General features: G+C 54.8%; 2 protein-coding genes across 5 annotated transcripts in view; both read right to left on the minus strand.

Moving 5' to 3' along the window:
• Window positions 1-6124, minus strand: part of LOC133360210 (cystine/glutamate transporter-like) — a 15305-nt gene extending 9181 nt beyond the window's left edge. For 3 of the 4 annotated variants that reach the window (XM_061578841.1, XM_061578840.1, XM_061578838.1), the window contains exons 1-5: window positions 5884-6124; window positions 3908-4370; window positions 2592-2718; window positions 1102-1217; window positions 217-342 (exon numbers count right to left, since the gene is read on the minus strand). In XM_061578841.1, the coding sequence (XP_061434825.1) occupies window positions 217-342; window positions 1102-1217; window positions 2592-2718; window positions 3908-4181 (643 nt within the window). In that variant the 5' untranslated portion in view covers window positions 4182-4370; window positions 5884-6124. Of the gene's footprint in view, window positions 1-216; window positions 343-1101; window positions 1218-2591; window positions 2719-3907; window positions 4371-5567; window positions 5743-5883 lie in introns of those variants that run through there. The other variant, XM_061578839.1, reaches the window with a different exon arrangement.
• Window positions 6125-12598: 6474 nt separating this feature from the next.
• LOC133360223 (tubulin beta-4 chain-like) lies at window positions 12599-20779 on the minus strand. Its single transcript, XM_061578858.1, has 6 exons — window positions 20616-20779; window positions 16952-17060; window positions 16414-16524; window positions 14863-15107; window positions 14086-14688; window positions 12599-13658 (listed from the first exon to the last, which is right to left on the minus strand). The coding sequence occupies exons 1-6, from the start codon at window positions 20670-20672 to the stop codon at window positions 13446-13448; spliced, it is 1338 nt and encodes a 445-aa protein (XP_061434842.1). The 5' UTR covers window positions 20673-20779; the 3' UTR covers window positions 12599-13445.
• Between the last annotated feature and the right edge of the window lie 612 nt (window positions 20780-21391).

A 21391-nucleotide genomic window follows, 5' to 3' on the forward strand; every position in this document is an offset into this window, starting at 1 on the left:
GGGGAGTGGAGTGAGATGAGAGGGGAGTGGAGTGAGATGAGAGGGGAGTGGAGTGAGATGAGAAGGGAGAGGCAGGAGAGAGCGTGGAGGGGGGTAGAGTAAGATGAGAGGGGATAGGCAGGAGAGAGCGTGGAGGGGAGTGGAGTGAGATGAGAGGGGAGTGGAGTGAGATGAGAGGGGAGAGGCAGGAGAGAGCGAGTGACTCGGGCTGCTCACCACGGGCGATGTGCACCAAGCCTGGTACCGCGATGAGGGCGATGGCGCCCAGCTTCACGGCCACCAGCACGGTCTGGATGCGCGCCGTCCACGACACACTCCACGCGTTCACAACCACCACGAGAGCTGGGAGACACGGGAGACACGGGGAGACACGGGGGAGACACGGGGGAGACACGGGGGGGACACGGGGAGACACGGAGACACGGGGACATGGAGACACTGGGGAGCGAGGTGGAGGCGGGGACATGGAGACACGGGGGAGACACGGGAGACACGGGGGGACACGGGGGAGACCTGGGGGGACACGGAAGAGACACGGGGGAGACCTGGGGAGACACGGAAGAGACACGGGGGAGACCTGGGGGGACACGGAAGAGACACGGGGGAGACCTGGGGAGACACGGAGGAGACCTGGGGGGACACGGAGGAGACCTGGGGGGACACGGAAGAGACACGGGGGAGACCTGGGGAGACACGGAAGAGACACGGGGGAGACCTGGGGGGACACGGAAGAGACACGGGGGAGACCTGGGGGGACACGGAGGAGACCTGGGGGGACACGGAGGAGACCTGGGGGGACACGGAAGAGACACGGGGGAGACCTGGGGAGACACGGAAGAGACACGGGGGAGACCTGGGGAGACACGGAAGAGACACGGGGGAGACCTGGGAGGACACGGAAGAGACACGGGGGAGACCTGGGGAGACACGGAAGAGACACGGGGGAGACCTGGGGGGACACGGAAGAGACACGGGGGAGACCTGGGGAGACACGGAAGAGACACGGGGGAGACCTGGGGGGACACGGAGGAGACCTGGGGGGGGGGGGACACGGGGGAGACACGGGGTTTCGAGGAGGAGGAGGAGGAGTCGGGGACTCACTGACGGCGAGGGCCGTCACGAGCTGCACGGCGAGCAGCGGCGGGGGGCACGGGGAGAAGACGGGGGCCAGGGCGTAGCGGCCACACGCCAGAGCCACCACGGCAGTGATGGCCGGCCTGCTCCACGCCACACACACACGAGGGGGGTGGAGACACACGGGGGGGGGGGGAGACACACGGGGAGGGCACACGGGGGGGGTAGAGACACACGGGGGGGTGGAGAGACACACGGGGGGGGGGTAGAGACACACGGGGGGGGCACACGGGGGGGGGTGGAGAGACACACGGGGGGGGGGTAGAGACACACGGGGGGGGCACACGGGGGGGGGTGGAGAGACACACGGGGGGGGGGGGGTAGAGACACACGGGGGGGGCACACGGGGGGGGGGGTGGAGGGGGAACAGGCGTCTATGACGTCTCCTGGCCAAACCCCATTTGGCGGAGCCAGGAGATTGAATCTTTAACCTCGGGGCTCCTCCAGAAACAACAAAAAGCCACGACGGATGGCCACGTGGAATGTTCGAATGCTCACTGCGAAGGAGAGGCTGCCAATCGATGATGGGGCAGTAGTGGAAAGAGTAGAGAGTTTCCCATACCTGGGCAGTGTGCTTATGACCGGCTCCAGTTTATCAGCAGAGGTCTCACTCCGAATCAGTCTAGGGCATTATCTTTTCATCGGATGCGTAACGCTGTGTGGAAGCTACCTCGTCTGTCGCTCCACACGAAGCTTCAGGTCTTCTCGGCCACAGTCATTCCCTCCCTTCTCTACGCTTGCGAAACGTGGACCCCCCTAATGGAGCATATTCGCCGATTGGAAACATTTCTTCTGGCCTGCCTACGATCCATCATCGGTTTAACCAGGCTGGATTGTGTGAGGAGCTCACAAATCCTTGAAAGATTTGGGCAAGTCCCATCTGTGAGCTCCTACGGCAGGCAAGGCTGCGTTGGCTGGGTCATGTAGCCCGCATGCCCAGTCACCGCATGCCTAAACAGCTTTTGTTTGGCCGGATAGAGGGGGCTAAATGGGCGCGGTACGGACTAGAGAGGAGATGGAGTGACGTGGTACAGGAGGATGTGGAGCTGAGTGGACTTGCCGATGACTGGTACCAGCGGTGTCAAGATCGGCCTCAATGGAGGAGGCTCGTGAAGGACGCTACTGGGCAGTTGGAGGCAGTCGCCCTCAACAACGGAGGGCGGAGAGCGACGCTCACAACAATGAGCGGAGCGCCGGGTGGCTAAAGCACAGCAAGTTGGCACAGTAGGGGGCACAGGTGGTGCATCAGCCAGTCATCTCGGTCATCTCAGTCAGTCGACCCGTGGCACCTGGGTCTGCCCCGTGACCTCCTGCCGGCGGGCGTTCGACACTTCACGTGGCCTCAACGTGCACATGGCCTGGCACAAGCGTCGTGGTGACGTCACCGCCACTTAGTTGCGAATGGCGGTTGCTGTTGTTGCTGTTGGGTTAAGGGGGGGGGGATATTGTGAGCTCACCGCACGATAATGAACTCGGTCCAGAGGCGCAGGAAGGCGGGCGCGGGCCCCAGCGTCTCCAGCAGGTAGATGTAGTGGCCGCCAGACTTGCGGTACGTGGTGCCCAGCTCGGCGTACGACAGGGCCCCTGCGGACCCCCCCCCCCCCCCCACCACAGAGACCCCCAATCACCCACGAGTTAATATAAATAACTGTTTATATATTAGTGACTTTCTCGACTTTCTACTCTATTTAGCACTCCCATCCTGTGCGTGTGTGTCTCAAACTAAGCCAGCGGTTCTTCTTATTCGTAACTTGGGGGGGGGTGCACACCACACCCTCCTGGGGGTGCCCACCACACCGCCGTGGGGGTGCCTGCCACACCCCCAGGGGGTGCCTGCCACACCCCCAGGGGGTGCCTGCCACACCCCCTGGGGGTCTGCCACACCGCCGTGGGGGTGCCTGCCACACCCCCTGGGGGTGTCTGCCACACCGCCGTGGGGGGTGCGAGATGCCCTCTCTAGGGGTGCGGCGAGACAGGGACAGAGTTTTTGTTTCGAAAATTGTATCATCGAAAACACAAATTGAAGCCACGGGGCACACATCAAGTTACACAATTTGTCGTTTCACCCAACCCCATGCCTGTATTGACATCGTCGCTTTGCTTGACGACCAAGAAGCAAATGGGGTGCAAGGCTGCAGTCAAGGCGAAGAACCACTGGACTCAATTACTCTGAGCTCTTTGTGATCGTAGCAGACGTAAGGCACCAAACACTGAGCCGTGTGGCTCTTATTCAGAAGCGTCCTGCCCACAAACATCGCCATCATCGTAGTCATCGGCGCGTGGAAATCTCCAGCAGCAGCAGCAGCAGACAAATACTCTAAAAGGCGATGATAAATGTGGAGCGGAGACAGAGAGAGACACGCAAACTCCAAATATACAGCAGCAGCAGGCATCGTCAGGGTCGGAATCGAACCCAAGACCTCACTGTACACCCGGCGAGGTAGTCAACATCTCCTAGCCACCGTGATCAAGAGAGAGAGAGACACGCAAACTCCAAATATACAACAGCAGCCGGCGTCAGGGTCGGGATCGAACCCAGGACCCCCTGTACACCAGGCGAGGGAGTCAACATCTCCTAGTCACCGTGATGATGATGAGAGAGAGACACGCAAACTCCAAATACACAGCAGCAGGCGTCAGGGTCAGGATCGAACCCACGACCTCCTGTGCACCAGGCGAGGTAGTTAACATCTCCAGGCCACCGTGACGACGACGACGAGGAGCGAGAAGAAAGACAAAATGGCGGCCACCACGTGTTGGTCCCCGTCCTCACCGAGCAGGGAGAGAAGTCCGCAGGCGAGCCACACCACGAGGGCCCAGCCCGGCGAGCCGGCGTGGCGCAGCACCCCCGAGGGCGAGATGAAGATGCCGCTGCCCACGATGGTGCCTACGAGCACCGCCACCCCGCGCCACAGGCCGATCTTGCGCCGCAAGGCCACGGGGCCCGCGCTCGCCGCCGAGGGGACGGCCACGGGCCGACGGCGGGAGGCGTCTGTGACGTCACAGACGCCGACGTCACCGCCGAAGTCACCAATGGGCGATGACATCGCTCGTTGTCGTCGTTGTCGTCGTTGTTGTTGTCGTTGTTGTTGATGTCGTTGTTGTTGTCGTAGTTGTTGTTGTCGTTGTTGTTGTTTTTGTTGCAGAGGTTGGCGGTTGGGTTTCCAGCGGCCCCGCCCCGGGGTTGACACTGCGGGTTGAACGACGGCAGCGGTGGTGGTGACGTCGACTTGTCCCTGTGCACGCCACCGCCACCACACAGCGGTCACTCATCGCTCGCGTGCAGAGAGAGAGGACGACTCGGAGAGAGAGAGGACGACTCGGAGAGAGAGAGGACGACTCAGAGAGAGACAACTCAGAGAGAGAGAGAGGACGACTCAGAGAGAGAGACAACTCAGAGAGGACGACTCAGAGAGAGAGAGAGGATGACTCGGAGAGAGAGAGGACGACTCGGAGAGAGAGGGCGACTCAGAGAGAGAGGACGACTCAGAGAGAGAGAGGACGACTCGGAGAGAGAGAGGACGACTCAGAGAGAGAGAGGACGACTCGGAGAGAGACAACACACTCACAGACTCACACAGACTCACACTCACAGACTCACACTCACAGACTCACACTCACAGACTCACTCAGACTCACACACTCACACTCACAGACTCTCACACTCACAGACTCTCACACTCACAGACTCTCACACTCACAGATTCACGCTCACAGACTCACGCTCACACACTCACAGACTCACACTCACAGACTCTCACACTCACAGACTCACACTCACACTCACAGACTCACACTCACAGACTCTCACACTCACAGACTCTCACACTCACAGACTCACACTCACACACTCACACTCACAGATTCACACTCACAGATTCTCACACTCACAGACTCTCACACTCACAGACTCACACTCACAGACTCACACTCACAGACTCACACTCACAGACTCACACTCACAGACTCTCACACTCACAGACTCATGCTCACAGACTCACGCTCACACACTCACACACTCACACACTCACACTCACAGACTCACACACTCACACTCACAGACTCACACTCACAGACTCTCACACTCACAGACTCACACTCACACTCACAGATTCTCACACTCACAGACTCTCACACTCACAGACTCACACTCACAGACTCACACTCACAGACTCACACTCACAGACTCACACTCACAGACTCACACTCACAGACTCATGCTCACAGACTCACGCTCACACACTCACACACTCACACACTCACACTCACAACCTCACACACTCACACTCACAGACTCACACTCACAGACTCTCACACTCACAGACTCTCACACTCACAGACTCACACTCACAGACTCTCACACTCACAGACTCTCACACTCACAGACGCTCACACTCACAGACTCACACACCGACTCGGGTAGGAGGACTCACACGATGGTGGTTGTGGTGGTTGTGTTGGTTGTGTTGGTAGTTGTGGTGGTTGTGGTGGTGGTTGTGGTGGTGGATGTGGTGGTTGTGTTGGTGGTTGTGGTGGTGGTGGTTGTGGTGGTGGATGTGGTGGTTGTGCTGGTGGATGTGGTGGTGGTGGATGTGGTTGTGGTGGTAGTTGTGGTGGTGGTGGTTGTGGATGTGGTGGTTATGGTGTTGGTGGTTGTGTTGGTAGTTAAGGTGGTGGTGGTGGATGTGGTGGTGGATGTGGTGGTGGTTGTGGTGGTGGATGTGGTGGTTGTGGTGGTTGAGAACTCACGGCGACTCCCAGCCGTCTTTGTGCGCCTGGCTACAGAGGGAGCCGCTGCGTCTCAGGAATGTGCTGGAGGAGGATTTGGAGGGAGATTTATACATCTCGTGCATACATCTTGTTTAGCCATCTTGTTGTTCTTGTGAACTTGGGGGGTGGTGGGTGGCGGGGGCTCGTGGGGACGTGGGAGTGGGGGCGGGAGGACTCAACACTGCCCAAAGACCCAACACTACCCATAGACTCAACACTGCCCATAGACTCAACACTGCCCATAGACTCAACACTGCCCAAAGACCCAACACTGCCCATAGACTCAACACTGCCCATAGACTCAACACTGCCCATAGACTCAACACTGCCCATAGACTCAACACTGCCCAAAGACCCAACACTGCCCATAGACTCAACACTGCCCATAGACTCAACACTGCCCATAGATTCAACACTGCCCATATACTCAACACTGCCCATAGACTCAACACTGCCCAAAGACCCAACACTGCCCATAGACTCAACACTGCCCATAGACTCAACACTGCCCATAGACTCAACACTGCCCATAGACTCAACACTGCCCATAGACCCAACACTGCCCATAGACTCAACACTGCCCATAGACTCAACACTGCCCATAGACTCAACACTACCCATAGACTCAACACTGCCCATAGACTCAACACTGCCCATAGACTCAACACTACCCATAGACTCAACACTGCACCATAGACTCAACACTACCCATAGACTCTACACTACACCATAGACTAACACTGCCCATAGACTCAACACTGCCCATAGACTCAACACTGCCCATAGACTCAACACTACCCATAGACTCTACACTGCCCATAGACTCAACACTGCCCATAGACTCTACACTGCCCATAGACTCAACACTGCCCATATACTCAACACTGCCCATAGACTCAACACTACCCATAGACTCAACGCTACCCATAGACTCAACACTGCCCATAGACTCAACACTACCCCCATAGACTCAACACTGCCCATAGACTCAACACTGCCCATAGACTCAACACTGCCCATAGACTCAACACTGCCCATAGACTCAACACTGCCCATATACTCAACACTACCCATAGACTCAACACTGCCCATAGACTCAACACTACCCATAGACTCAACACTGCCCATAGACTCAACACTGCCCATAGACTCAACACTGCCCATAGACTCAACACTGCCCATATACTCAACACTGCCCATATACTCAACACTGCCCATAGACTCAACACTGCCCATAGACTCAACACTGCCCATAGACTCAACACTGCCCATAGACTCAACACTGCCCACAGATTCAACACTTCACCTCCGATCACGTACGTACGGTGCGAAATAAGTTCAACAAACGTACGCACTTAAGTCAACCACTACCACCACACTGCAGGGCACAATTCACACTCACCCACTAACTCACCCACTAACTCACCCACTAACTCACCCATTAACTCGCCCAATCAATCATTCACACAAAGATTGCTGGTATCGCCTTAACAGACTGTTGGGGTCAGTGCTGTTCATGAGCACCGATGAAGACCGGACAGGGCACACGAGGGGGTTGGTGGCCTAACGCCGCGCCCGGCCGCCTTTGTCTCCCCAGTGCTGATGTTTTACACACCGCACCAGGTACTCAGTCGAAGGATGAGTCGACCTCGGGGAGGTAACGGGGCCGGTTCCAATATTCGCCACTGTGAGAGGTCGTGAGCTGGAGTCGAACTCAGGCCGCCGGGTTCGTAGAGTATGGCGCTAACCGCTGCAGTGATTCACATCCACCCTCGCATCAAGACTGCCCGTCACAATTCACTCAGCCACCCACTCATCCACTAAACCACTCGCCCATCCAACCACTCACTCACACACTCATCCACTAAACCACTCGCCCATCCAACCACTCACTCACAAACTCATCCACTAAACCACTCACCCACCCAACCACTCACTCGCCCACTCATCCACCAAACCACTCACCCACCCAACCACTCACTCACCCACTCATCCACCAAACCACTCACCCACCTAACCACTCACTCACCCACTAAACCACTCACTCACCCACTTACACCGCAGGCCACAATGGACTCGCTCACCCATTCATTCACCCAACCAATCACCCACCCACTCACTCATCCACACAACCACTCACCCACTCACACTGAAGCCCGCAATTCACTCACCCACCCATTCACTCACCAAACGAACACTGCAGGCCATACTTTACTCACCCACTCATCCAATACCCACTCACACTGAAGCACCACAATTCACTCACCCACTCATCCACCCAAACACTCACCCACACTGCAGGCGACAATTCACTCACCCACTCATCCACCCAACCACTCACTCACCCACTCACACTGAAGCCCACAATTCACTCACCCACTCATCCACCCACTCACACTGAAGCCCACAATTCACTCACCCACTCATCCACCCAAACACTCACTCACCCACTCACACTGCAGCCCACAATTCACTCGTCCACTCATCCACCCAACCACTCACCCACCCACACTGCAGGCCACAATTCACTCACCCACTCAACTACCCAACCACTCACTTACCCACTCATCCACTAAACCACTCACCCACCCAACCACTCACTCACCCACTCATCCATCCAACTACTCACCCACCCAACCAACCCTCTCACCCCACCCACCCAGCAACCCTGAAAGTCCCAACACACCGTGAACATCCCTCGCCACCGCTCGACCGCAATCCCTCCTCGTTCAGTCGCTCAAGAAATTCCCGGCTCACACGGCGGGGAAGGGGGGGGGGGGAGCCGAAACGTCAGCACAATTGCGCCGAACAACAACAACGCCACCACGTAGAGCGAGCGAGCGAGAGAGCGTGGGAGAGAGGCGAGCGAGCGAGTGAGCGAGGCTGCCACCGCTGCGGCTGCACGTGGCTTCAGAGGGAGGCTGCTGCTCCCCCGGCTGGAGCTCGTCTTGTTTGTTGGCGTTCAGCACAAGGCTTGTGCCCTCACCGCCTCCCACCGTAATCCCTCACGATCACAGAGGGGTCGTTTGTTCCCCATTGCGACATGAAAAGTTTATTTTTTGGAATCCGAACCATGAGGAGGGTGAGGCGCGGGGCGGCCGGGCCACCGCCCGTGGTGGATTCGTCGTCAGCCGAGGGTCAACCCGCTGCTGCATGGCGAAGGCCCTCTCACCAAAGCCGCAAATGCTACCGCTCAGCAAACGGATGTAAGTTCACTCCCATGGGAGCAGTGCCGGATTATTGTAGCAGCAAAAGTAGCTACGTGTGTAGTAGTAGATACATATGTAGTAGTAGCTACGACTACATATGTAGCAGTAGCTATGTAGTAGTAGCTACAACTACATGTGTAGTAGCTATGTAGTAGTAGCTACAACGTATGTAGTCGTAGCTACTACATATGTAGTAGTAGCTACTACATATGTAGCTACTACTACTTATGTAGCTGCTACTACATATGTAAGGGGCCTGCGCTAAACGCTTTCAAGTTATCAATCCCGGTTGAGTGATTCTGCACTTGCTCTATTACTATAGTACTATATCGCCTTCGACTTTCATGAACGACCGCGTGTTTAAGGTTATCGATTTGTCGTCTTGTCTGTTTCGCAAACGAAAACATACAATCACTTTACTATGCAAGTAAAAATGTGGTGTTGTAATATTTGTGTTTAATATTTCGGGCTCCTTTATAACAACAGATGCCACAGGCCCCGCACTTTGCTTCATCCGGCACTGACAACAACTCAGCGCGTCTTCTGTCGTGCGGCTGCCGATGTTGGATGCAGAGCAGACGACGACAATTTCACATTCAGATGGCCACGCCGAGATGACCGCATCCAAGTGCATTAGCGCTGCCAAGTCTCTCCTGCTTTGTATTTGCGGAGCGCGGCATTGCGCCGTTCTACGCTGCAGTCTCTCCGCTCTGCACGGCCACAGTTCCCACACCTCCACTGGAGTCGTAAACTTTCCCATTCATGCATTACACTGGTCAACAACAAAAATCATTTTTTTCTGGCCTGGACTTTTGCAGCTGTTTTAAACTAATTTCAGGGTGCTGATTCCAAATCTGATCTCAGATTTGCTCTATCACATCTCATTTTATGCTATCGGCATACCCCATTTTCATTGATTTTACCCGAAATTAACTCTGTCACTTATGATTGCAAGTTGTTGCGAGTCAGTGACTGCTTTAGTGTTAAAATATGGTGCTGTATTTTTAGGATAGTATGTTTATAATATCATTTTATGTAGATATCCACATTTATTTAATATTTTTCTTCCGCAGTTTTTATTGAAAATGCAATATTTGATATCTCAAAAACCTGATGTCATAGACAAAAAACTGATGCCAGATTTGGAATCAGCACCCCAAAATTACCTTAAAACCGTTGGAATACCTTACGCCAGAAGAAGTGTGTTGACCAGTGTTATCAGCGATCCGCAGCGGCTGATGTTGCAAATGCTTCGTGCCAAGGCCGTAATTATTATATACAGTACATTCAAATATGCTCACAATGTCCCCCCCCCCCCCCAATATATTGCTATAAAATGTATTTCTGTTCATATGATTGCGGTTATGGTTGATTGTAGTTATGGTTGTACTTTATTAATCCCTAATCTCTGCCATTACATACAATTAAACAAAAGGTAGAAATGAAAAAACTGAGTAATGTAATACAATACACTATTAGACATTGTAAAAGATAAAAAGTCCATCCTATATGTTAGTGAATTTTTTAATATTTTAGGCAGGAAATTCGTGTTCAAATTTAGTTTTTTTTCTGGGGGGGACCCCCAAGAAGATTTGGTCCCCCCCAATGCCGACTCCACGGCTACGGCCTTGCCTTGTGCAGTTGGTGATGTGGTTTAGGGTGGAGCCATGAGCAGCATCAGGGAAGATCAAATCCCAGGGGATTCATCTTCTTGGTTCTTTTGGTAAAGTCACGAAGAAGGGAAGTAATAAAATAATACAAATAAAACATAATAAAAGAATTAGCGTCTGAATGACGCGGTCTCCCCGACAGACCTGGTCTTCACCTGAGGACGGCTGCTTGCGTTGTGGCCGAAACGTCGTGAGAATTATTTTGTTTTATTTTTATTATTTTATTATTTCCCTTCTACGTGACTTTACCGAAAGAACAAAGATGAATCCCTGCAGTCACGAAAGCTTTAAATCGAAATCCCAGGGATCTTCTGCCTCGAGTCTTTCACTCGGTCTATGGCTGCGAGTGTCTCTGGGCCGAAGAATGAGTGACCAGGCCCAGATCAACACGCTCCATGAGAAACTCCGCGGGTCTCCATGCGAGTCATCGATAGTCATGCCGAGACCATCAACTGGCTTCCATCTAAGAGCAGTGAGGTCGGGACTGGGTGTGCTTCAGTGGCGATGTGTTTACAGGTAGAGGAACAACAGGTGCCACACTGCCCACCAGGGATTGTCTGTCGTGCATCGGAATTCCGCCCACCCATGCACCTCCCCCCCGAACGCCGAGCAAAGCCGCGATTGGTTGAGGATGTTGGGGGGGGGGTAAACACGCCCACTCAAACTGCCCCCCCCCCCCCCCACCACCTTGCTGCCCAACCAAGTTCCTACGTGCCCACTCCAAAGGAACGCGTTAAATCATCTCCCTTGGTATACGTGGGCTGGATCCCGACCGTCTCATATTTGGAGTTTGCACGTTTTCCCCATTAATTTTCCTCCGGTTTTTCCCTCCACATTTAAAAAAAACGTGCGTACAGCGGTACAGGACTATTTGGCTGCTATCAACTTCCACGCAATAAGCCACTTCTCATTGCCCCGTCATGTGGCCAGGTTGCGTCTGAAGATCCATAGCTTAGCAAGTTTTACCTGGTAAATAACAAGTTTGCTAACAAATCAGCACTTTAGGGTTAAAAGGCTGTGCGTGTGCCTACTTACACACGCCGTCACCGCCTCTAGAATGCACTCCCCCCGCACCGACACTGCCCTCTCGTGGTGGTGGACTAGTCGGCACGCAGACGGCCCCTGCACTTGCTCGCGCCAGTGGCAACGTGGGGCGACGTCGCGCTCGCTGCAAGGGCGACTTGGGTCTACCCTTACACGATGGGCATAGTTTTCCAGGGTGATTGTGTACCCACACTTTACCCCACCACTCTGACCTGCTAAACCGTCCGCAGTGCACAACTCTATACACTGCTTGGTAAATGGAGGGGGGGGGGGGTGGAAGATTTCAAAACCGTACCATCATTTGACACTGGCGCTGTGCAAAATGGCGATCGAAGCGTGCCGCCAATAACCACCACCACTGCTAAACCGAACAAGTCATCGCTACAAACAGGTCGGCGGCAAACGCTCAGGACGACTCCAAGCACAGCACTCCCCCACTGCGCAGGATTGCAATGATTCTGGCAGGCACCGAACAATGCATGTTGTTATAACTTGATGCACCGTACGTTGTAGCCAACCGTGCTAAGTGGAGGTGCAGTGTTGACCATTGGGCAGTGCCGAGTGTGGGCATATGTAGAACTTCTTTTGCATCGCCAACAGTATTGAAATTGGAGGGGTGAGGTCATACCAAACACAAAGCAATTTTACAAGTTTAAAATTTACATGTCAGCGTGGCACATGTCACGTTCCTGCGGATATCCACCACTGCCAACCGGGAGTGCACGACATTGGACAACCGCGGCAGTGCAAGAGAGCAGGCAACACACCGAGTCAGCGAGATGTACCTTTTATTCGGCACTCAACACGGCCGATCTTTGGGACAAGTCAAAGTCACAAGGAGAAGTAGAGTAGCAATGTACAAAACGGAGCAGAGAGACGCGGGGATTTCCTCGGGGGTGGGGATCACAGCAACCAGGGTACTGCTGCCACCTCACAAAAAAAGGGGGGGGGGGGGAGAAGATGGTTTCCCCAAACACCACAAGTGCTTCTCAAATAACAATTTTATTCATCAGGTGCTGGCATGTACATTAAGAGCTGGGGGCTTGCCGTCCAAACATTTCAAAGCGGTCTATTTTAGGGTGCAGCTCTGAAATTTCTAGACCAGACCACGCCACTGCCGTAGGAATTAAACGGGCCCCGGAGAATCTGTAACGGAGTTATTTCTGGCCCAACTCTAAGCCAGACAGGTCGTTACGTCTCGACGAGGTCTGATCGCACCACACTTGACCCCCTCCACACTCCTGCAAGGCATCTGGGGATCACCGGATGGATTGTTGGGGTGCAACGTGTCGAGTGGACTTAATCTTTCCCAGATCCGCCGGGTCATTAATTTTGAAATCCTGTGGAAGTGTTGCGGTGACACAGCTGGCACCACCAGGGTTGCTGCTGCTGCTGCACTGCCCCCTCAGTTCCCTCCACGGGGACCCATCCCCCCAACCACCCCCAGGACACAACTTCCATCGCAGCCCGATTAAACCCCCGCTTCAACCTCATGGCTGCACCCAAAAAAAAGACACGTGCAGTCACGACAAACACGACACCGACAACACAGAAACCAGAAGTGTAAGAGAACGAGTGGGGGGGGCAGGGGGGGTTGGATGGGGGGGGTCGTCAACTTTTAGGCATCCTCCTGCCCCTCCTCCTCCTCAAACTCTCCCTCCTCCTCGGCTGTGGCGTCCTGGTACTGCTGGTACTCGGAGACGAGGTCGTTCATGTTGCTCTCCGCCTCGGTGAACTCCATCTCGTCCATGCCCTCGCCCGTGTACCAGTGGAGGAAAGCCTTGCGGCGGAACATGGCCGTGAACTGCTCGGAGATTCGCTTGAACAGCTCCTGCACGCGCGCGGTGGGGGGGTTAAGGAGACAAAATGCAGTCAGCAGACGAAACCCCTTGAGAGAGAAACAAGCATGAATCACAGCTCCGTCCATGAGTCAGTGGGAATCACTGGAAAATGGGCTGAAACTAACTCACGACACACTTGGAAACCTAGTTCAGAGAGGTGCCCAACCTGTAAAACCAATTTGTATCCATTACACCCAAGTGTGTATACATTTGACAGTTCTTGGCACACTACTTTGAGAGCATGGCTCTACGCGATGCCCCTATGATAAGAGCCACGAGTGGGGGATTAAAGAGCCCGCCGCATGCGGCTCAGGAGTTGGCCACCGCCGACCGTTTAAATTACAGGCGGGTGACCGAAACCCAGGATTTCAAAAGCTTCTGCCACAGCCGTAAAATACCGCAGAAGCCACAACTCACCTGGATGGCCGTGCTGTTGCCGATGAAGGTGGCCGACATCTTGAGGCCGCGGGGCGGGATGTCGCACACGGCCGTCTTCACGTTGTTGGGGATCCACTCGACGAAGTAGCTGCTGTTCTTGTTCTGCACGTTCAGCATCTGCTCGTCCACCTCCTTCATGGACATGCGGCCGCGGAAGATGGCGGCCACCGTGAGGTAGCGGCCGTGCCGCGGGTCGCACGCCGCCATCATGTTCTTAGAGTCGAACATCTGCTGGGTGAGCTCGGGCACGGTGAGCGCGCGGTACTGCTGCGAGCCGCGGCTGGTGAGCGGCGCGAAGCCCGGCATGAAGAAGTGGAGGCGCGGGAAGGGCACCATGTTGACGGCGAGCTTGCGCAGGTCGGCGTTGAGCTGGCCCGGGAAGCGCAGGCAGGTGGTGACACCGCTCATGGTGGCCGACACCAGGTGGTTGAGGTCGCCGTAGGTGGGCGTCGTGAGCTTGAGGGTGCGGAAGCAGATGTCGTAGAGCGCCTCGTTGTCGATGCAGTACGTCTCGTCCGTGTTCTCCACCAGCTGGTGCACCGACAGCGTCGCGTTGTACGGCTCCACCACTGTGTCCGACACCTGTGTGGGGGGGGGAGGAAAAGACCGCGTGAGCCAGTGCGTTGGTGGGCGAGTGGCTTAGTGTACAAGTGTAGGGGAGCACCATCTCATCCCCATGGGGGAGGGGGCACCACCCTGAAGCCGTTGGTGCGGTCACGGTATATAGAACTTGTATTTTAGTACTCGTAGTCTCACCTTGGGAGAGGGCACCACACTGAAGGTGTTCATGATGCGGTCGGGGTACTCCTCGCGGATCTTGCTGATGAGCAGGGTGCCCATGCCCGAGCCGGTGCCGCCGCCCAGCGAGTGCGTCAGCTGGAAGCCCTGCAGGCAGTCGCAGCTCTCCGCCTCCTTGCGCACCACGTCCAGCACCGAGTCCACCAGCTCGGCGCCCTCCGTGTAGTGGCCCTTGGCCCAGTTGTTACCCGCGCCGCTCTGGCCTGGTGGACGACAAAACGCAGCAAGGGGTTGAGTTTTTTGTTTTAACCACAAGTGAGAGCTAGGAGAGTCGTTTAAAAAAAATTAGTCAAACAAAAAACTAAGCAGAGCAGGAGCAATTGTGCAAAAAAATTGGCGCACAAACAGCTTCACATGAGAAATCGATAATACTGTACAAGTCCATGTTCAATAATAAACTCCCTCAAGCTAAAGCTTATTTTTAGATCCATCACATTACGTGACAGAAGCCCGCGAGGGATGGGGGACCACTGAACTAAAGTGTAAAGCAGCAATGACACAAGAGGATGCCATTACAAGTTATACCACGGGGCACAGCACAAGTCAACTAACACGTTACGCAAGGCCTACACTACACAGCACATCCATTATTACCACCCAGTGTGTACCCAGGAAGCCCGAGGCCCTCAGGAGGGTCCTGCCAAGTTGTGACAGTAGGGGGAGTGGGAGGGAGCAACGATTGTACATTCACAGCATGTACACGCCACATTTACAAAAGAAACGTGGCCAACACAAGGGGCGGTTTCACACAAGCCATTCTCACACCACCCTACTAGAATTGTCCTGCAGCTGCAAGCGTTGTGCGGGACTATTAATAATGCACCCCATTCTCACTTTAACAGTGACAGCTGAACAGACGAGGTCTCAGTCGTTTCAACAACGAATATTGTAGGCGTCAATGGACAAGGTAATCCGTGTCCAAGATAATCAAGTCCAAATTCCCGCTGCTCAAAATGAGAGCATTGTTGGTGTTCAATTGCGGTCTGCAGCTATGCAAGAGGCCAGTGGTAGACATACCACTCCTATGACAGAGGGGGCAAGTCTCAACATAGGGCAACTGGTGTTGCCTTCATGCTCACCACACAGTGCTCTCGTTTTATAAAGGGATGTTTATTGGAGCCAAGAATGGGTGGCCATTTCCTTGCCGAGGGCACTAATCAGCACAGCGACATTAAGCACAGGACACAGTCCACGAGCTCACAGTACAGATACTCTTCCTCGTCAGGGTCACCGAGGTAGCACCACTTTGGCAGTTACAATTTATTTTAAAAAGGCCAATTATAGCAAACCATGTGATAATTATTTGAAATGAGCAGGTGTTAAAGCAATTCACTCTTATGTAGCAGCGTGACTAAATATATAAAAAAAAAAAATCGGGTGTTCCTTGGAGGTTGATACTTTTGGCCAGAGCGGGAACTAAAAGTAGAGTTCATTTCCACGCGGTGTAAATGTCCTTTCTCTTCTGGTGACACGGGAGCACCAGTCACCACCCCAGCCGTCGGCACTCACCGAACACAAAGTTGTCGGGCCGGAAGATCTGACCAAATGGGCCAGACCGCACCGAGTCCATGGTGCCGGGCTCCAGGTCTACAAGGATGGCGCGGGGAACGTACTTCCCACCTGCACAGCAGACACCACACACACGAGGCGTTAATCGTACACAGGGTTACACATACACAGCACACCACACATGGCAACTCGTACACAGGGTTACGCATACACACAGCACACCACACAAGGCCACTCTCACACGGCACAACAGTATCGTGTACCCACCTCACGCCAGGGCATTACCTCACAGGGCGTTACTCACACACCCATTACTCAGCCTTTACATCACCCAGAGAACCTCACAGCCCTTAAAGACTCAACACCTGTCGCACAGCCCCATCACGCAGGAACCTGCCGGTCGTGTTTATCTAGACCGTGTCTCACTCAAGTGGGGAGTGAGCGGATGCGAGTGAATATGCAAGCGAATGTGTAATAGCGAAAGGGGCGAGCGAGCTATGGCGAGTGGTCAAGTGAGCAATCGAGTGCGCTTCGTTACCAGACGCCTCGTTGTAGTAGACGTTGATGCGCTCCAGCTGCAGGTCGCTGTCGCCATGGTACGAGCCCGTGGGGTCGATCCCATGCTCGTCGCTGATCACCTCCCAGAACTGGAACCAGACACGCACGCAGTTCGTTAACAGGCACCAAACACCTCACACGATCAAGTGGGTAGAAACAATGCATGCGCACTGGAAGAGTAGCCGTCGTTGCACACGAACGGTGTTTACACGCCAGTGGCTGAGCACAAGGTGACGATCTTTTGAGGTATGTGCGGTTTGGCTCGAGTGGTTGTACAGAGTGCAAGTGAGGGGCGAACCCTGTTCTTTGAGGGCGAGCGCAAGTCTGGGCATGCACAAGGGCACGGGTGAGAGTGCACGGCGAGTGGGTTCTCGGCGTGTGGATGGGCGAGTGAAGAATGAGCGAGGCGAGCGTGTAGCGGCGAGCGCGTGCCAATGACTGCATGCGCATGGGGCGAGTGAATGCGCGCGACCGCGCGAGGTTCGAGCGAGTGTGAACGTGCGTGGCAGCCAATTCTCAAGTAGAGAGGAATGCAGCGATGTCAGCTTTGCCAGCTCAGCATCTGCCCCTTGCCGCCATCCAATCTCGGCAACCCCCCCGCCCCCCAAACAGGCGCATCTCTCAGCACCATCCGCCAGACTTTAGACGGCACCCCATCTGCTGGCTCGCCCCCCCCCCCCCCCCCCCGCAAGAGCCAGCTGGGATACACGATCCCCTTGGACTCTAAAACACAGCTGCTCGGCACCGCCTCATTAAAAGCGCTCGTGGCCAATCCACTGCTGGGTGAATGCCTCCCAATCTATTTGCGCGAAAACGCAAATTCAATAAAACCTCCACAGCAACTGCACACGAGTCCTGTTAACCCGGCTGTGGTCGCCTCTCTACATCCCAACCGTGCACCCTCACGCCATTTGCTTTTGTTCCACGTGCTGTTAAAATGGCCACGGCTTCTGATACACGTGACCGTTCCTCATCTAGAGTTGACAATGAGATGCAACTTGTCAATGTGCCTAAAGGCCAATGTGCCTAAAGGCTTAAACCCAATGTGGTACTGCTACTACCTGCAATGGCAGCGACTGCTCACCCCGAAGCAACAGTACCACGCCCACCCCACCCCCGTGCCAGGCTAGGTAGCCAAACCTCCCCGGCTGGATTGAAAATACAAACTCCTCTGCTCATTAAAACAAAACACGTTGGATTGTTCGCCGAATAAAACGCCACCTTGTCTCATCTAAATAAACCGTGTTTGTTTCTAACAGCAGCCGAGCCGCTTCCCAAAGCCGTGACCATCCAGAGCAATCTCCCCTGGCAGCTTCGAGAAACCGCGTCCATTGCCACGCAGCAAAGTGGCATCATCATCATGCAGGACGGCGAGTTGCGTGTGGACACGAGATGGATGGCGAGGGGGGCGCATTGCGGGTGGTGACGTTATAGGTCAGCAACTCTGTATATAGCCGCCGCGTTTGTCAGGGCTTTGTCAGCTGTGGGTGGTGGCGGCGACCGAATTGCCACCGCCAGGACACGGAGTGAGGAGGGTGGGGGAGGGCCATGATGCATTTTGGGTGGAACAAAACCCACATTGATGCACGCTCGATTCAAATCGAATCCAACATTCGCGATTCCCACAGCCTGCCAATGTGGTGGTGGCGGCGACGAGATTCGACGGGCAAGCCCGCAATGCGACACACAAAGGATTACGGGGGGGGATTGAAACCGTAGAATCGATTCCAAAATGAAATCGGAAGCTTCCAATCGAATTCACGGAGTCGCCTGGCAGGCAGAATCGGCGCGGGCACGAATCAGGGCGTGACGATTCAGCCCCCATTTTGCGATGTTGCTTCCCCATCGCCCCGACATCATCCACTGCTCGATTAGTCGACTGCACAAAGCCATCGTTAATTAGGTGGATTTTTTAGCTTGTTTTATTTCACATTCAATACACGGTGAGCGATTGCGATTGCCACAAGACATTAATCCAGGCGAACCGCCCAGGCCACGTCCGTTCATAAGTCTCGACGGTGCGACGGGCGAAAACATAAAAATGTAAACGTGTAAGGGGCAAAGAGCGCCGAGTAGTGAAAGGCGACATCCCCCGAGCGGGGAGACGGGACAGCGATGAGCGAGACGCAACGAACGTCACAACCACCGCCGCCGCATCGCGAGATGGCGGCCGAGTGGGGGGGGGGTTATAGAGCGGGGGGTGCTTTACGGCTAACAATCTTTAATCCACAGAGGGGGGGGTGGGAGGGTGGCGATTGACCACATTAATATCGCCGAGCAAAAACATTTTTTTCTCATAACCGCGGCCCCGGCACGCTAACGTGGAATTGTAACCACGTGGTCAGCAAACCCCGACTACCCCCCCCCCCCCCGCGAGCCTCGGAGATCCGTTAGCGACGTCACGCCCGGCAACGGCGCCCGCTGATTGGCCGCAGCCCACACCGGCCCCACCCCCCCCACATTCTTTTTGAATTTTGCCGAGCGACGATTGGACGCGGGCGGTTTGAATCCGCAACGTCGAGCCGCGATTGGTCGAGCGACGCGAGGGGGTGTGGGGGGGCGGGGCTACGGCCGCCCCACGGCAACGGTCGCGGCCGAGCGCGGGAAACGGCGGCCCCCACCCCCCAACCCCCCCCCCCGTGGCCGCCATTTTACATGTCGCCCACTCCGCCTCTCGCACGCACGGGGTGGTGATGAGCGTGGAAAAAGCCGAAATCCACACGCGCGCACGTTTAATCCATCGCAAACTACATAAACGCACGTTTAATCCATCGCAAACTACAAAAACGCGCTTTTTTAAAAGCAAGCGAGACGTTTTTAATAATAATGTGTTTCTCGTCCACGCGGACCCCCCCCCTGAAGAGTTGCTAACGGCTGCGGGCGAAATAAACAAACGCTGCGTCATTCTAATTTTTTTTTATTAAAAAGCATTAAAAAAATCTCACAGGCAAGGTGCTTTAGCGTAAGACGCAGAAGACGCCCCTCCCCTTCTAATCATCGTCCGCATCAATCCACTGCTGGATGAAGGCATTCCCCCGCCCGCATTAAGATTGCTTGACCGAACATCGACGGCGATTGTTGCCACAATGGGTTCCTGGACAACCACCAACCCTTTCAAACCGCTACGATTTAATTTTAAAGACGACAATGGGATTTCGGAGCACGAGGGGTGTTCAATATTTGATTGCAATCTGTTGCGTACGCGAGATGGCGGGAAATGGCGGCGAAGCCTCCAACCGACCGCCCTCACCGATTTTTTACATCTTATTTTACAAATTACCAATTAAGCTGGAGTTGCCATCTCAGCCTTAAAACCCTCTTAAACTACGCCCTAAATTACGGGATTTTTTTTATTACCCATGCAGGTGTGGTGGGTCTTATTAAAACCGGCATTTTGCTGCGCGATCCCATGTGCATAAAATGGATAACCGACGTACAGCACGAACATTTTCTTGGGGCGCGTCTTACTTTCTCTCCAGAGCGCCCCATAATTACGATGCCCAAAGTCCAAATGTCACGGGCAGCAAGATCCGGGTTCGTTCAACACGCAGCCACGTAAACCACCGTAGGGCCCCCTCGCGACAATTAAACCGAACATTTCTCAAACATCAACGGAGGGGGGGGGCGGTGGGTGCCTTCCTTACCTTGGCGCCGATCTGATTGCCGCACTGGCCCGCCTGCAGATGAACTATTTCCCTCATGGTGAAGTATGTAAATGTGTTTGACTGTCACGTTACGTCGATTAAAGCCCCTCTGGTGAAGTCTTCAGCAGCTCTGTGGTCCCCGGCTCCAACTGTCACTAACGGCTCCGCCGCGCCCTTATATACCCGCGGCGGGCGTGGAGGGCGGGGGGCGGGAAGCGAAGGGCGGGGGGTTCGAATTGACCAATCGCGGCGCGAGCGCGAGACGCCGCGGCGGCTTCCGATTGGTGGAGAACGCTCTGACCACGCCCCCTGCCACCCCCCCTCTCCCAACCCCCTCCAGCCTCCCGTCGCTGAGCCACGGCTGTTGTTGCATTTTAACGCAACGAACCCCCATCACGAACCCCCATCACCAACCCCCATCACCAACCCCCATCACCAAGTTGCTCGTTCAAACAAAGATGGCCAAACAGTGGCGAGTCTCGGCGGCCTCTAGTGGCTGTGGGTGGGTGGGCGGCTCACGCGACATCGATGCCGCATCTCTATTGAACCATTTCGTTACACTCGCTTCTCAGCCCCGTCGAGGCAACGGGTGCATTGCATTGCAAAGGGGCCGTCCATAAATGACGTCACGCGATTTTGGACAATTTTTGACCCCCCCCCCTCTCGTCACACGGCGTCACAAAAAGTCAGACCCCGCCCCCCCAAATATGACGTCACAAAGTTCTGCCCCCCCCCCAAAAAAAATAAATCATGCTTCAAATCGCTTTAAACTATTG

This window comes from Lethenteron reissneri, chromosome 67 (assembly GCF_015708825.2).
Source record: "Lethenteron reissneri isolate LAM-NWPU_2019-01 chromosome 67, ASM1570882v1, whole genome shotgun sequence".
Lineage (NCBI taxonomy): Eukaryota > Metazoa > Chordata > Hyperoartia > Petromyzontiformes > Petromyzontidae > Lethenteron > Lethenteron reissneri.